Source organism: Triticum aestivum, chromosome 3A, assembly GCF_018294505.1.
Source record: "Triticum aestivum cultivar Chinese Spring chromosome 3A, IWGSC CS RefSeq v2.1, whole genome shotgun sequence".
Lineage (NCBI taxonomy): Eukaryota > Viridiplantae > Streptophyta > Magnoliopsida > Poales > Poaceae > Triticum > Triticum aestivum.
In genome coordinates this window covers 662163808-662179894 of record NC_057800.1, presented here as the reverse complement: position 1 = coordinate 662179894, position 16087 = coordinate 662163808, and the positions used below count along the sequence as shown (strand labels likewise).

Sequence of the window (16087 nt, the reverse complement as noted above, 5' to 3'; positions counted from 1 at the left end):
ACTACCAATGCAGCAGTTACCAAAGCGTGCCTACTCTTGGAGTACAAACTTGCATGTTTCAACCCGTGACAGGCAAAAACAACACACGTCTGGACGTACAAACAAGCTTTTTCTTCGAGTGGGGGCACGTACATACAAACAACGGGGCTAACCAACAGCCGATCAAGAGTCCAAACGAGTGCTGACCCACCCACACGGCGGGGTCGGCCCGCCAAATCCATCCAAACCCACCGCACCCCTCTGCAAGATGACTGACTTCAGTCCGGTCCGGTCCGGTCCAGCCCGGCGAGCCAGAGCCACACCGCCTCTCTGCTCTGCTCCATCGTACGCCACGGCACCACCACCACCACCACGCTGTCTCCTTGACCTTTACCCGAGCAAAGGCAGGCGCTGCGCGGCTTTCCCCTCCGCCGCTCCACTCCACTCCACTCCCTGCTCCCCAATCTCGCCCCCGATCCGCCATTGCGCAATGCCGCGCCATCTGCTGCTCCCGCTCCTCCTCGTCGCCGCGGTGGGCGCCTCCGGCGGGGACGCGGGAGGCGAGAGGACGTACATCGTGCGGGTGGACGCCGACGCGAAGCCGTCGGCTTTCCCGACCCACGCGCACTGGTACGAGTCGGCGGTGCTGGCGGCGTCCGGGGGCGGCGGGGGGTGGCCCGAGGGCGGCCCGCTGATCCACACCTACTCGTCGGCGCTCCATGGGTTCTCCGCGCGGATGTCGCCGTCGGCCGCGGCGGCGCTGGCCGGCGCCCGCGGGGTGGCGGCCGTGCTGCCGGAGCGCGTCCGCTGCCTGGACACCACGCGCTCGCCGCGGTTCCTCGGGATGCTCTCCTCCCCGCCCTCGGCCATCCTCGCCGACTCCGACTTCGGCTCCGACCTCGTCATCGCCGTCATCGACACCGGCATCTCGCCCGCGCACCGCAGCTTCCGCGACCGCGGCCTCGGCCCGGTCCCGCCCAGGTGGCGCGGGGCGTGCGCGTCCGGGCCCGGCTTCCCGCCCGGCTCCTGCAACCGCAAGCTCGTCGGGGCGCGCTTCTTCTCCGCGGGCTACGAGGCCACCTCCGGCCGGATGAACGAGACCGCCGAGGTCAGGTCGCCGCTCGACAACGACGGCCACGGCACCCACACGGCCTCCATCGCCGCGGGCCGCTACGTGTTCCCGGCGTCCACCCTCGGCTACGCCCGCGGCGTCGCCTCCGGGATGGCGCCCAAGGCGCGCCTCGCCGCGTACAAGGTGTGCTGGGCGGGCGGCTGCTTCGACTCCGACATCCTCGCGGCCTTCGACGCCGCCGTCGCTGACGGCGTCGACGTTGTTTCTCTCAGCGTCGGCGGTGCCGTGGTGCCGTACTATCTCGACGCCATCGCGATTGGGGCGTTCGGCGCGACAGAGGCTGGCATCGTTGTGTCTGCTTCGGCCGGCAATGGCGGCCCAGGTGGGCTCTCGGTGACCAATGTGGCGCCCTGGATGACCACCGTAGGCGCCGGGTCCATGGACCGCGCCTTCCCGGCCAACGTGCGCCTCGGCAACGGCCAAGTGCTCGACGGGGTGAGCGTGTACGGCGGGCCGGTGCTCCAGTCCGGCAAAATGTACGAGCTGGTGTACGCGGGGGCAACCAGTTACTCTGCGTCGACGTGCCTCGACGGGTCGCTGGACCAGGCGGCCGTGCGCGGGAAGATCGTGGTGTGCGACCGCGGCGTGAACTCGCGCGCCGCCAAGGGCGACGTGGTTCACCGCGCGGGCGCCGCCGGGATGGTGCTCGCCAACGGGGCGTTCGACGGGGAGGGCCTGGTGGCCGACTGCCACGTCCTGCCAGCCACCGCCGTCGGTGCAGCCGCCGGTGAGAAGCTCCGTAAGTACATCGCGTCGTCCACCCCGCAGAAGCCGGCCACGGGCACCATCGTGTTCGAAGGCACCCACCTCGGCGTGCACCCAGCGCCGGTGGTGGCGGCGTTCTCGGCGCGCGGCCCGAACCCCCAATCTCCAGAGACACTCAAGCCGGACCTGATAGCCCCCGGCCTGAACATCCTCGCCGCGTGGCCCAGCGGCGTCGGCCCGGCAGGCATCCCCTCGGACGGCCGGCGCACGGAGTTCAACATCCTCTCCGGCACGTCCATGGCCTGCCCGCACGTCTCCGGCCTGGCGGCGCTGCTGAAGGCGGCGCACCCGACGTGGAGCCCCGCGGCCATCAAGTCGGCGCTCATGACCACGGCCTACACCAGGGACAACAGTAACGGCACGATGCTCGACGAGTCCACCGGCAAGGTGGCGGACGTGTTCGACTTCGGCGCGGGGCACGTGGACCCGATGCGCGCCATGGACCCGGGCCTCGTCTACGACATCGCGCCGGCGGACTACGTCAGCTTCCTCTGCAACCTCAACTACACGGGGCAGAACATCCGGGCGATCACGCGGCGGCAGGCCGACTGCCGGGGCGCGCGCCGCGCCGGGCACGCCGGCAACCTCAACTACCCGTCCCTCTCCGTCACGTTCGTGGCGGACGGCGCGAGGGCGAAGATGAGGACCCACTTCATCCGGACGGTGACCAACGTGGGCGGCGGCAGGTCGGCCTACCGCGCGACCGTGAGGTCGCCGGAGGGGTGCAATGTCACGGTGCGGCCCGACCGGCTGGCGTTCCGGCGCGACGGGCAGAAGCTGAGCTTCACGGTGCACGTGGAGGCCGCGGCGCGGGCGAGGATGGAGCCCGGCAGCTCCCTGGTGAGGAGCGGGGCGCTGACGTGGGGCGACGGCAGGCACGCCGTGGTGAGCCCGATCGTGGTGACACTGCAAGCGCCAGTGCAGTAGGCATGCAATGCAAGCTCGCCATGAGAAGCTTGATGGATGGATGGAGCCAAGTTGACACGATCTCCGGCATGTAGAGACTACGTAATCTACTTACTACTACTAGTGGCTATGATTTGGATCAAGAGCTTGTTCTTAGGGAAGATTGGACAGAGTTGCGTGCCATCTCGTCTTATACAACAGTATTACTAACAGCTACTAGTATAGTATAGTGTACTACTATAACATCGTATAAATACATGGGTAATTAACCTGCACCCTACAATTAACATATGGACACACTAACAATCGCTACGAAATTACAGTACAGATGTTTCATCTTTCTTTTGCCGGATTAACTTGAGAGGATCTGTAGCTCTCGAGGCCACCGTACGCCCGGAGCCAAGGCTGGGTGTCAACTACGTACTACGGAGTGTTCCATCCACGGTGACGCTCTCCTATGCCTTGGCGTTCCAGAGCTGGCTGAGCTCCCCTCGCTGCGCGCCCAGCCCAACGATGGTTCCTGCAAGACCAATTTCAGACCACAAGATCAACCCATATGAGCTCGAGATTCTGCATGTTGGCGCCATGGCCGGACTGGGCTGGTTGGCAATGGTACCTAGCGTACAGGGGACGAGGTAGAGCAGGGCCGGCTGGCCGCTCTTCATCAGGTACAGGCCAACATACGTGAATGACAGGCCTACATCGTCAATTTTGGGGTAGTTATATCAGTTAGCAACAGCTTCCTAATGTTGATGGCACTAGGTTGTTGTCACGAGGTTCAGGAAATTGGGCATACCAAACGCGTAGCCGATCATGACGTAGGGGAAATAACCGTTGGCCACACCCTTGCCGTGTGCTCTGTCATATCTGCATCATGCAGCCCAGCAGCAGCCGGTAATTATGTTGTGTTGTGTCCAACAGAGGAAGGAAGGTGGGGATTCAGGCCCCGTGCTTCTTACCTGAAGCTGAAGGCGACGAGGAGCCCAGGGAAGAGGATGTCCCCGAAGCCGATCATGTCGTAGCCGTTCCACACGTCGAACTCCTTGGGCATCTTCAGGACCATCGGCAGGCTCGGCCCGTCGTCCGTGCCCTTGGCAACCTACATCACATGTCGCACACGCGTCGTAAGCACTTACTGATCGCGTTGTGATCGGAATCGGATCACTGCAGGGGTTATACAGGGGTTTTGTCCAGTTTGCTACTGTGAGAGAAAACCTACCGTGATCATGACGCTCTTCTTGAATATCAAGGGCGAGATGAACACCCAGAATATGTCGTAGAGAAACGCGCTGATCAGAAGCGCCGACGCAACCTAAAAATGTGCAAGATCACTCCAATTGCTTAGCCAGAGTAGCTACAATGAATGTCCATGGCGATGGCGATGGTGGTCTTCTTACTTTTATGTTCGGCATTTGCACTATCTGCAATACGAGGATCATCATGCCGATGCCCTAGGAAAAAAAAAGAATCAAGCATCAAGTAAAACACATGGAAATCAAATGAAAGCAAACGCTGGAATTTGACAAATTTTCTTTGACGACGTACCATGAGGTTCTGACCAACCCAGGCGAACGGCGAGCTCTGGTGCGTCGCCCACATGATGACGATGAACAGCGCTATCGGCAGCACGACGAGCGTCACCGCCGTCACGTTCCCGACCGCCGGGAGCTTTATTTTCGTGTCGCCGCACTTCTTGCATGCTCTGCCCACCCACATCAAATTAAGACGCCAGACGATGTCCCTCAGAAAAAATATAGAAGATGGAAGATAATGATCCAAGAATTCAGATGAATTTGAGATCTATACCTGACAATGAGTGTCGACGCAAGGAAGTGCAAGCCCTGAATGTGAAATGCACAGGGGCAGGCCGTCAGAAAAGAGATGAAACAAGCCACAATGGATCGACCATGTGATTACCTGGAGACCGCCGAGGCAGAAGAGGCCGACCATCAACCACGCGGACCAGATGGAGTTGAAGAAGAAGAGGAAGAGCAGGACGCAGGAGGACACGATGACGAACACGAACGCCGTCTCGGCCTGCAGCTCCACGATCTCAGGCTCCTCGGTTTTGGGAGCCTCCTGGTCTCCTTCGCCGTCCCCCGAAGGAGCCTTCTTCTCCTGCACACACGCGGTCGGTCGGTCCAGCCGTTTCATCCATATGAATGATGATACTGCCGCCATGCATGAAATCTGTTGAAACGAAACGATCTTTTTGTTTTAATTTCTTACCTCCTCGCCGACGACGACGGCGGTCCAGACGGCGGCGCAGGCGGTGGTGCTGACGGCCATTAGCCAGAGGAAAGGGATGGCGCCGTCGAAGGCCGCCTTGTTGGGCGAGTAGAGCTGCATCTCCACTGCAAATCAACCAAGCTGAGCCCGCACATAATCGGTCGCCGCAAATCACATGTACTAGTATACGAGTAGTAGTATATATGGCGACAAACTGATTTACGATTCAGGTGTGCTCACCCTTCTTCGCGCCGTCCATGGCCTCGAAGATCTTGAGCCCATTGGACCGCGACACGATCACGACCGGGATCTTGAAGTCGAGCGCCGTGTCGTTCTTGCTGCACACCATCTTCCCCACATCTGCCAGCCAGCCCAAAGAGCTCTGCTCGTCAGCTCCGCTCGCACGCACTGATAATGTAATGGATAATGATCGAAGCAGATGGCTGACCATCGATGTCGTTGGCCATGATCAGCGCCTTGGCGCCGCTGGACGCGGCCGCGTTCGCCTTCTCGAGGTACGTGCACTCGCCGCGCTCCGTCACGGCGATGTTGCCAGCCAGCTGCAGCGAAGGAAATGCAGCTCAGAACAGATGTGCGTGCGTGTGTGCTGTGCGCGCGCGCGCTGGCGGGGAGAGTGGTTTAATTGCCTGCGGGGACTTCTGGCAGCCGGTCTTGGAGCTGGGAATCACGGCGGGGAGCCTCTCGGCGGCGGACGCCGTGTCCGGCACCATCCCGCCGAACCTCGCCGTCATCCCGATCAGGGCGCTCATCTGCTCGCCGTCCACCCAGTACACCACTTTCACCTGCGCGTAAATGTGATTAGTGAACTCGCCGGGATGGATGATTGATAGTACAACCGACGATCGGCGGGCACCTTCTGGAAGGGGTTGTTGCAGCGGGGGAGCTTGGGCGATTTGTCCTCCTCGAACTCGGTGTTGAAGCCAGCCGCGCCCGGCGCCAGGAGGAGGACGGGGAGGAGGAGGAGGAGAGCGACGGCGCCGCCGCGGCGAGGGGAGGCGACAGCCATGGCTGGGTTGACCGGCGCGCGTAGGACCGGAGACGCCGTCGCACGCACGTACGTCGTTCGACCCTGGCGATAGCGAGCCTGCGCGGGCGCGTCGTCTGTGTGCGCGGGTGGGCGGGCATGCATGCGCCGTGCCTTGCGCTCGCCGTGTGCTATTTCCAGGGGGCACGCATGCATGCCAATTGCCAAGCTACTTGCTCTGGTACCGCCCGGGGGTGGCTGCCGTTGGTCCGAGCCCGATGTTCCCGCGTTAATTTTGTATATATTGGCGTGTTGCTTACTTTGCTCTAGTGTCAACATTTTCGGATTTCCTAAACATCTTTTTTGCATCGGTCGATTCCTCACACGTGTGCCGCCCGAGTTGGGGGTGATGCAGCCGGCGACGGCGTTCCACCGGCGAGGCCGATCCAATTCATGACCGTGTCAGGCACAATGTCATCAATGGAGAAGCGGTGTTATGTTTAACTGGTTCGGGTGGAGGGTGCGGGGCTGCAGTCACCCGAATATTTGGGGTAGGAAGGTTTAGAGGAATGGCCAGGGATGCAACGGCATGATGGAGGTGGCGGCTCAGGCAGAGCAGAGCTGATGGGCGGTTGGGTTGATCCATACATTCAAAATTATTGAATATCATGTTCGGGAAATATGATATTGAACATCATACTACATCATACTACATCATACTACATCTAGTAGTGTAGGCCAATGATATTTTGAGATAATTAGGAGATTACGTGAGATTTTTTTTTTTGCAAATGTATCCTCAATGCAAATGAGTTCATAATCCTTTTACTACACTAGATTCTTGTTCTCTTCTGATGAAGATTCTGAGAGCAATCCCTTATCAAAATATTTGTGTGGTTGTATTTTGTAATTTTTCAAATTTATCCCATTGAACTTATTAGCCATTTTCAATAAACTGTGATGTGGTTCGACTATATGTTTGTAGGTTTGGTCATCATAGGCACAATGTTTGTATGTCCACCCATTTGACAAACTTGAGAGTTCCTTTGTGATCATTTTTGTGAAAATGATCTATTCCCTATTAATAAGTAATCCTGTCTTTGGTTGTCATTTCACATCCACTTTACTTTAAATTTTTCATGGTTCTATTTTGTGACCACCGACTTGCTTAATATTCTCAATACTAGCAGGAATTTCAAATAATGGTATAGTACTTGTCGGGTGAATCTAATGATTTTGAGCAATTCTATGTTTTTGTTCCATGGAAATGGTAGTCCGTCATAAGAGGATGTAAAGTACTAAGGGATTTTCAACCGGATCTACAATAAAAATGATCACAAAATCTCAACTTGAAGTTGATTTTACAAGTAAAAGAATTATAAGCTGCGATAGACTTGATATCTTAAAAAATTAATGGGTGATCATTCCTGATGTGCTCACGGCAGCATGTTTCTCTTAAGGGAAATACTGGAGGATAAATAAGTATTCATCCATTATATTGTCTTGGAGAGGAGGCCGAGGCCGTGACCGTTGTGTGTCCCGTTGGAGGCCAGGGTCGCGACGAGCACAGAGGCGGCCAGACCACGACGGGCTAGGGCGCTCTCACCGCCAAAGACACTCTCGTCTCCGGTTCTTCCTCTGCTTCTATTCTTTGTGTTCTTCTTTGTTGGCATGAGGCCGATTCCACTCCTCTCGTGGCCTAACCGCTCTCGGCAGAGAAAAGTGCCGATAACGTGTTGAAGTACAAGTGATTGACAAGTGAATCGTTATCTTTATTGACGACGAAAGGCTATATATACAATCTGAGGGGGCGAGTCTGACGGACGCGACCCTTACAAAGGATGGCAACCAATGACGGTTGTTAGACTTAAGTCGGTTGCTATTAAGCAGGAACTATCCCTTAACTATTCTAATTAATTTATTCCTAACAAATACAATGCCAATACCATGGCTAGCACACACTCCACATGTACAATGATTGAGCTTTGGACCAATCATATCTTAACACCTATCCCAGGTTCTGCAAATCCAGACTAGCCTTGAAGCGACTGCCAGTCTCATGTCACGTCGCCAGCGTCCTCCCTGAACTGCACTCCAAAGCTTCAAGCCTCAAGGTGGCAATTTGAGCCAAACCCTTCCAGACTCGTGTTGTATAAGCCACCCCCCAAGATGGGGGCTGCATAATCCATCTCCATCAGAACACAAAGCTAGCTCTCATCTTTGGCGCTCATCTTTCCAGCACTTCTCCGCTCCCTTTTCCGCTCCGTCTGCGCTTGAACCGTGCACTGCTTTTGCAGATCCTGGAGCCTCTCAAGGAGTTCTTGGAACGAAGGGCGGCGTTGCGGGTCACTGCTCACAGAAAGGATAATCATGCAATGGGATCGGGGAATGGTTGTTCGGTACCAGCGTGCAGAATGGTAGTATGTACCTGTCCCAACAACTCTGGATCATCGATGCCCACTGAGGATCCGTGTCCGTTGGAATTTCAAGTCTGTCATCCATGAAACCCACGGCTCCGACAACCTGCAACATACAGGCCGCAAAGCTTGTGCTGTTACGTTGAAAATAAGAAGCAGAAAATAAACTAAGTTTTCCTGCAACGACCGCGATTTCGCTTCTTGGCAAACATTTACCATTCACCAGTAAGCAAGCATCTTCCAAGATTTTTGTTGGCTCTAAGACACCACAAAAAGTGAAAAACCAATATGCATAGTAAAAACGTACTTGCATTGTATTGCGAGTATCCCAGGGAATCTTCTGAGTAACAAGCTCCCATAGGACCACTCCGTAGCTGAATACATCAGACCTATACTCCATAAAAAGGAAGAAATGAGTAATCATCCTTAAGTAACAAGGATATATATTGTTCAAGAATCTCCATGCTGAGCTTACTTTTCATTTGAAGGTTCACTCCGCAGCACCTCCGGAGCCATCCACTGCGGCTGGATGTGGAAACCAGGTTATCAGGTACTAGGTTAAAGTTTATGATAAACTTGTCAGTCTGGAGAATCCATGTCAAAAGGTTAAGTTTGCTTGTACTTACTGTTCCCTTTCCAGTTTTTGTTGTCAGAAATGTTTCGAGTTTCAGACGTGAAAGACCAAAGTCCGCAACCTAATAGAATCAAGTGAGATGAGACAATATAAAGCATGGAGGACAAAGCTTCATACTTACCTTTACATTCCAATTCTTATCAACCAGCAGGTTTGGCGATTTCAAATCACGGTGCACAATAGTGGGGATGGAAGTGTGAAGATAGTTCATGCCCCTTGCCTGCAACAATATTAATTCTTCTTCTAAGAATCCACATGGAAAAATGTGTGATCGACAAAGAAAATACCAAGTAGCTTCTATCTCGATGGGTTAAGAGGATTAAGGTTACAATATTGCACATCATAATCACATGAATCACTATTGACTTTTGGTGATATAATCTTCAGTTATGATCATAGTAACATAATGTGTGATATAGAACAAGATACCATGTTTGGTAGCAGGTAAAATATATCACCAATTTGCTGTTTCATTCTTCAGTTATGGCTTAGCTTAAATGCAGTTCAACTTTGCTTTTAGGCAGTTGTAAAAAATATTTCCGTATCTATTCAACACATCTCTTGAGATCTTCAAGTGAAGAATGTTTATCTAGTTCTTGTGCTACAACATGTTCATTTCTCAAAAGTTCCATGTACATTTGGCTGGATATTTCTTGATTCCTTAACCAGCTGTTAAGAGAAATGCACTCACAATGTCTATAGCCATGTTAACTCTCCGTCTTGGATCCAGCTTGCCAATATTATTTTGGAGCAACTGAAACAAACTCCCGCTGCGTATGGGGCTCAGAAGAGTTATACAGAGCAAGTAAAACAAAATGACCTCTTGTGAGATTCTAGAGTCTACACAATTACAGAAGAATGCCAAATATTATATTTTCAATATCATGAATGGTTTAAACCCCATGGAAAATAAAACCAACTCCGCCTAGTACAAAATCAATGCATGGGAGTATGTCAGAAGTGGCTTTAGTATAAAACGAATAGAACCGGGGTATTAGCACTACCAACTTTTTCAACAAGTGGGGAGTATAAAACACGGGTGGTTGCTTACAGAACTATGTGTACCAATAAGAAACACATGCAGAAAGATATACAGCATACCGTGGGAGAAATTCAGTAACAATACAGAGTGGTTGCTGCGACACGACTGCACCCATGAAAAGTATTATATTGGGATGTCGTAGTTTCTTCATCAATGATACCTACACATTTGAAGGATACAAATATAGTCATGGCCACAAACTATGGAAAAGGGATCACATGATTTTGAAAAGTTATCAATGTGGTGCTAATTGACCCACAAAAAGACCAACAGAAGTGAAGGTTTGTCAACACCATATTTTTTCTTCATATTTATCCACATAGATACATTAACATAGAATAGCGAAAATTGTAACAGTAGGTTCTGTGAACATCACGGAGTGTCGGAGACCAGTCGTAATCTTGCACTTAGTTTCTGTGATGGAGTATATGTCTCAATAATACAGTAGATATAATGTAGTTTCATTGCTATTGTACCCTAATTCATGAGCAATTTAAGGTCAACAGAAATTGTATGTACATATAGATGTCCACCTCTTGTCTGAAGGTAGTTAACAATTCTTCTGAATATTCCTGCTTGGAGAATACTTTAGCTGCCACGTCCTACAGGAATATGGATAGATACTGAGAATCTGTTGTTAAGATGTGAACTCCATTAATATTCATGGAATAGAAATGATATATCGGCTTACCGAGCCATGCCACAAAGCATGATACACTGTTCCGCAACAACCTATATGCATCGAACATGAAAATAGCACAGATGAGTACCAGATTGCATACAGCAGTCTAAGAATAGGGATATCACTGATAATTCTGTGAGATTATCTATATGGACTTTCAGGAGTAAAGAAGTACATGCATATCACTTGCAACTTAGAATCTCGGAATAGACACTCACGCCACTAGGACTACTGTAAAATCATGAAATTAACTGAACTGTATGACTATTGAAGATTAAAAGAAACATATTTGAACTATGCCAACGGTAAGAGGAGAATACATAAGTTTTTATTAAGAAGCATGAAGAGCGAGGAATTTAACTGACAAAGAACCAATTTGGAGTATGCCTATGAGCTATTAAGATGCATGCATAGTGTGAATTACTGACAAAGAACAAACCGCTTAAATAGTTACGATTACAAGCTACGGCTATGCCTACTACTAATGTTTTTGAAGTACATGCTAACCAAGAGATCTGAGTCCCTATAGATGGAGTAATTGCAAAGGGAAAAGTAACTACCTTGACCTACTTGTTCTCCAATTACTAGGTCTTCCCAGAAAATCTCATCATCGAAGTAGTCTGCTTCATAATCTACTCTGTCAATACCGCTGCTATTAGTACTGCCAGTGCTGCACATGCTACTCGCTCTGTCCTTGTTGAAATCCCACCAGGAACCTGAGACCTCATATTTGCTAGCCCAAGTGTATTCGCTGTCTTGGCAGCCTGGAATTATGATAGGCTCTAGAACTGGAACTCTCTGATGAGTCTGGTCATTCTCTGGCTTATCATGCAACTGTGTTGAGTTCACGTTATTATTCCCAGAACCCCCATCAATTTCATGGCCTTTCCAAGGCCATGATATGCCCATCTTGGCCAACAATGCCTCAGCCTTTGAATTTAAAATCTTGTGAAACCCTACTTTTCCTTCTCCTGAATCATCACTAATTGTTTTGCAAGACTTGCCAGGGGATTTCTCTTCGGCCACAAAGGCACGATGCATTACATCCCCACTAGGGTTATTTTGTTTACTTGATACCAGCTCGTCCTGGAGATCAAGTTCAGAATACTGGCCCTCAGAGCCACTACCATACTGTTTATCGCTATTCTGGTCTGTCCGTATCCGAGAACGAACTCTACTTGTAACACTGGTAACCTGTGTTGTTATTCCAACATCAAGAAAAGAATACACTAAGAAATAAATGAAGAATAAGTACCAGAAAAAGTTCCATTGAAATTGAACAGCGTGGTCGTTTCTTCTGTTGTTCAGCAACTGAACTTACCAAATTTACTATCTTGGAGGTAGTAGAAGATTGAAGAGGTTGCTGGGAGTGAAGAGAACCTTTGTTTAGTGAACCACTTTTAGGCTGGTTGTTAGCATGGAACTGGGGCTTTGCCGTACTTGGATAGGATTCCGCTGAGCCTGAGGGACTACATATCTCCTCTAATGTCCGTAAATCATGCGAGATACCAATAAGGCCCACCAAGCTACCATCGTCACCGTATAAAAGGGTGTTCTGGCCAAGGATAAAAAACCTGTCTCCTGACTTGTTCTTAACAGGAAACTTGCCTCTCCAGCACTTCCCTGTAAATATAGTCTGGATGACGATTTTTGCTGCATCGTAGTCAGTAGGATGAACAATTAATTCAACGGCACCCCGACCAACTGCTTCTGATGCAGAATAGCCAAACAAATGCTCAGCATACCGGTTCCTAGATTACAGAACAAGAAGGAAGAATTTGGTAAAACATGCATTCATAGAATCGAGCAGAGTCAACTGCGAGTAGGAATGCGGATCTATACCAATTACATGCATCAAGATGTGCTATGTATTTTAATAAAGAAAAGTGAAATGCTCTTCGCAGTAGGTAAAACTTTTTTTTTGCGAAAGAGTAGGTAAACTGTGAGTTCTATCACTTTGAGCAGCAGTTTTTGCAGAAGTTTTCACTTTGCCCCAGGTCGACTACAATAAGATGCAATTATCCCATTAGTTTACTGTATGTACTTCCAAAGTCACGTGTCAATGCAACAAAACACCGTAGCCAGGATTGCATCCAAGTAAGCAAAAGCCGAACTTCCATCTATGCATAGCGCTCGGGCCAAATAGAAAGAAAAAAAAACTATGAATAGCACTAGTTCAGCATTTCGTCAAGCACCTAGTGAACAATGAGTGTGCACGACCGAAACAACACAGGCAAGGGACCTCACCAGTACAGGAACTTGCCGTCGGGGCCAATGATGTGCACGGCCTGCGCCAGCGACTGCAGTACCCACTTCCAGTGGCAGTGCCTGCTGGCCAACCCGCCGCCGCTGCGGCTGCGGCGGCAGCGCGCGGAAAGCGCGGCGCCCGGCGTCGGCGTCGCGGCGGCCCGTCGTGAGCTTGCCTATCTCCCGCTTGAGCTCGGCCTGCCCCTCCTCCAGCACCCGTATCTTCTCCAGCAGCGCGTCCGCGTCCATCGCCTCGCCGGCGACGATCAATGCCACCGTTGGGTAGAATGGCAATGGCAATGGCCCGCCCTTTTCACCGGCGATGCCGCGATTAAATAACGGAGAAGATGTGGCTCCTGAGGCTGTATCACGTGGGAGGATGGGGTCGTGACTCTACTCAACCTACGTGAGCAGCAGTCTGAAGGCACCGCACGCAGCTCGTCGTCGCCACTTCTCTCATAAAGAAGAAACTTTCTCTCTCGTAAATCCCACCCAAAAAGCACAGTTTTGGCAGATTTGCGTGAGCGACCTGGGCGTGCAAGAGGCTGCGTGATTGAATAAGTCGACCGAAAGATCTAAACACAAGCCAGCGGTTTTGCCCATGCCGGACCCGGACACAATCAGTGGGCGAGATGGAAGAGGTGCACTGCAGCTCTGCTGCACTCCTCGCTGTTCCAGTTCCGCTTGGCTGCCTCCACTTCGTCTTGGGGAAGCCCAAACCGAAACTCTTCTCCTCTCCTCTTCTGGTCGAAGTTTTCCTCCCATTCCCGGCCACGCTTTGTCCTCCTCCTCCTCCTCTCTCTCTAGCCCTCCTTAAAATTAGCTGCCATCTCTTTTTAAAACGCTGGTTGCGACGTAGACGTTCGCACGTAGACGCTCGTACCACCACACGCACAACGGACAACACCTACTACTGAAGACTACGAACGTAGACACTCGTGCCAACACACGCACGTTACTGAATGCCTCTCTATCAACGGAAGTATGGTCTTCCACTGAAACAATCAATCCTACACGAAAACACACTCAAATCAACATAATACATTTTGCTGGCCGCTGCATTATAAAACTTTTACATATGGAAAATAAATCGATTTATCGAGTGAGGCTATTTGGCTCCCGAGCTCATCTGCTCGCGTCATAAACAGTAAATTCAAACAAAATACTAGAAAAATAAAAATAAAAACCTGATTTTTTTTTGCATGGAAGATGCTTCGGCACGTGAGGTCCGCTCCATATTTCAGCTCACTTGGACATCTGAATAGCTCTCAGCAAAAAAGATAAATTTAGAGTCTGTGAAAAAGTTTACTGTTTAAATTTGTTTTTTTATAAGAGCTACTCAGATGTTCAAATGAGCTGTAATTTAAAGCGGACCTCATGCACCAAAGCATCTTCCATGCAAAAAAAAAAGAATCCGGATTTTTTTGAATTTACTGTTCACCAGGTGCAGATAAGCCGGGGCTCAGAAATGGATATCCGTGATTTATTGAGATAATCGCATCACAGACATCATGTGAACTGTTAACTCGTCCCATGGATGTGGTTCCGCAACAAAAAGGACAAGTCCTAGAAGTTTCCGGACGACTTTCCGCCCTGCTCGGAGTCTGAGTTTGGGGAACGAGTAGGGGAAAGGTCCAGTTACTGCCCTACCCGTCTTTGTCTTGGATCCATGCTAGGCCGAACTCGTCGCCGAGCTCAGGCATCAGAGCACATGGCCGGACCTTAATTTGAACAAGATGACTGAAGACGATGACGGCGGGGTTGGCGATGACTGGTGGATGGACGGTGAACTCGCCAACGGGTAAGCACATAGCGCCAGCTCAGAGCCCCCGGTTTAACGAGTTCGGGACAACTTTCTGCTCTACTTGAGGCCACCCGGTTCGGAGATGAAAGACGGAGACTGACCTCACCGCCGAGCGTAGTGTGACGATCCGACACGGCTTTCTCGATGACAAGCACGTACGAAAAAGAATCAATGGATCACGATATGAGCACCTCAACACATAACCACTACAAATTTGACTCTAATATGTTCAAAACTCTGCCATGCTAGAAAATTCGGAAATCACGTTTTAAACCCCACCACACCATTTCTTTTTTTATCCTTTATCTTACTCGCTGAATATTTTCCATGACACTAAAAACCATCCTAGAAAATGCATTTTTCTAGTGAAGGCCAAAAGTGTCATCTAAAATCTGGCCGGAACGTCATTAAAGTTGCTGAGGGGGCACCCTGGGAGGAAATCAGCTAGTGACGGTTTCCGTCATAGAAAATGATCTTAGGTGAATTTTTTTGTCACGAGGATCCGTCACAAACAATTGCAAGTTTTGTAAGTAATCTGACGGTTACCATTATAATGTGGTGTACCGCTTCGGTTAGTTAGGTGAGCTACTGGGTTGGGTTGCGTTGCGTGCTCGTTAGCATTAGTTAGGCTAGGGCTAGTTGGGTTGGGCTGTAGGATAGGGCTAGAATAGGTTTTATGTTTTCTTTTGTTTTTTCCTTTCTTTTGATTTTCCATTTTGAATTTAAATTTGATTCCGTGCTGCTCCAGGGAAAACTTTGATCCTCGGCTCGAGCGGTGACGGCGCTCCGGTGTCGTATCCTTTCTGAAGGGCGTCGCCTTGAAGTCTATGGATCGTCGTATGCGGCTTCATCTCTTTGTAGATAGGGGTGATGTTGCTGCACTCAGCTCCTGTGTATCCTACCTTGGGTGTGTGTGTTGTGGTGGCATGTGTTTGTATCAGGCTGTTGGTGATCATTGCTTTATAAATAAAGTGGGGCGGAAGCCTTTTTGGGTAAATCTTTTGGGGAAATCCACATATGTCCATTTAATATTCAGGGCTTAAGAAAATTGTATTCCAACCGAAATATAAAATAGCAATATTTCCATCCTAATTTTGGCATATTCTATTTATTCCCTAAAATGATTTAGGGTTCAATTAATTCCCCAAATTTAATTTAGAGTTTCAAATGATGTTTGCGTTTTAGGGAAATACTTTTCCAAGCCAAATCATTTAAAGAATGTCACACATATTTTGTAGCTCAGATTTGGCTTTATGAGTAGTCCC

General features: G+C 50.4%; 2 protein-coding genes and 1 pseudogene across 2 annotated transcripts; 1 reads left to right on the top strand and 2 right to left on the bottom strand.

Moving 5' to 3' along the window:
* The first annotated feature begins 255 nt into the window (after window positions 1–255).
* Window positions 256–3065, top strand: LOC123063046 (subtilisin-like protease SBT1.5). Its single transcript, XM_044486764.1, has one exon. The coding sequence runs from the start codon at window positions 470–472 to the stop codon at window positions 2801–2803; it is 2334 nt and encodes a 777-aa protein (XP_044342699.1). The 5' UTR covers window positions 256–469; the 3' UTR covers window positions 2804–3065.
* Window positions 3066–3160: 95 nt separating this feature from the next.
* LOC123063047 (signal peptide peptidase-like 3) lies at window positions 3161–6177 on the bottom strand. The gene is made up of 14 exons (XM_044486765.1): window positions 5886–6177; window positions 5659–5814; window positions 5460–5571; window positions 5252–5371; window positions 5012–5136; window positions 4700–4900; window positions 4589–4623; window positions 4328–4484; window positions 4180–4233; window positions 4002–4094; window positions 3742–3881; window positions 3579–3649; window positions 3399–3479; window positions 3161–3302 (listed from the first exon to the last, which is right to left on the bottom strand). Exons 1-14 carry the CDS (start codon window positions 6159–6161, stop codon window positions 3238–3240), a joined length of 1686 nt encoding a protein of 561 aa, XP_044342700.1. The 5' UTR covers window positions 6162–6177; the 3' UTR covers window positions 3161–3237.
* Window positions 6178–7753: 1576 nt separating this feature from the next.
* LOC123063044 (probable serine/threonine-protein kinase DDB_G0267686) lies at window positions 7754–13524 on the bottom strand (annotated as a pseudogene).
* Window positions 13525–16087: the final 2563 nt, after the last annotated feature.

Excerpts from the sequence above, each read along its gene's own strand:
- LOC123063046 (XM_044486764.1), top strand. The coding sequence starts at position 470 with ATGCCGCGCCATCTGCTGCTCCCGCTCCTCCTCGTCGCCGCGGTGGGC.
- LOC123063047 (XM_044486765.1), bottom strand. The coding sequence starts at position 6,161 with ATGCATGCCCGCCCACCCGCGCACACAGACGACGCGCCCGCGCAGGCT. Across the intron at positions 4,234-4,327 it reads GGGTTGGTCAGAACCTCATG|GGCATCGGCATGATGATCCT; the intron begins GTACGTCGTCAA and ends TTTTTTTCCTAG. Across the intron at positions 3,882-4,001 it reads AGAAGAGCGTCATGATCACG|GTTGCCAAGGGCACGGACGA; the intron begins GTAGGTTTTCTC and ends CATGTGATGTAG.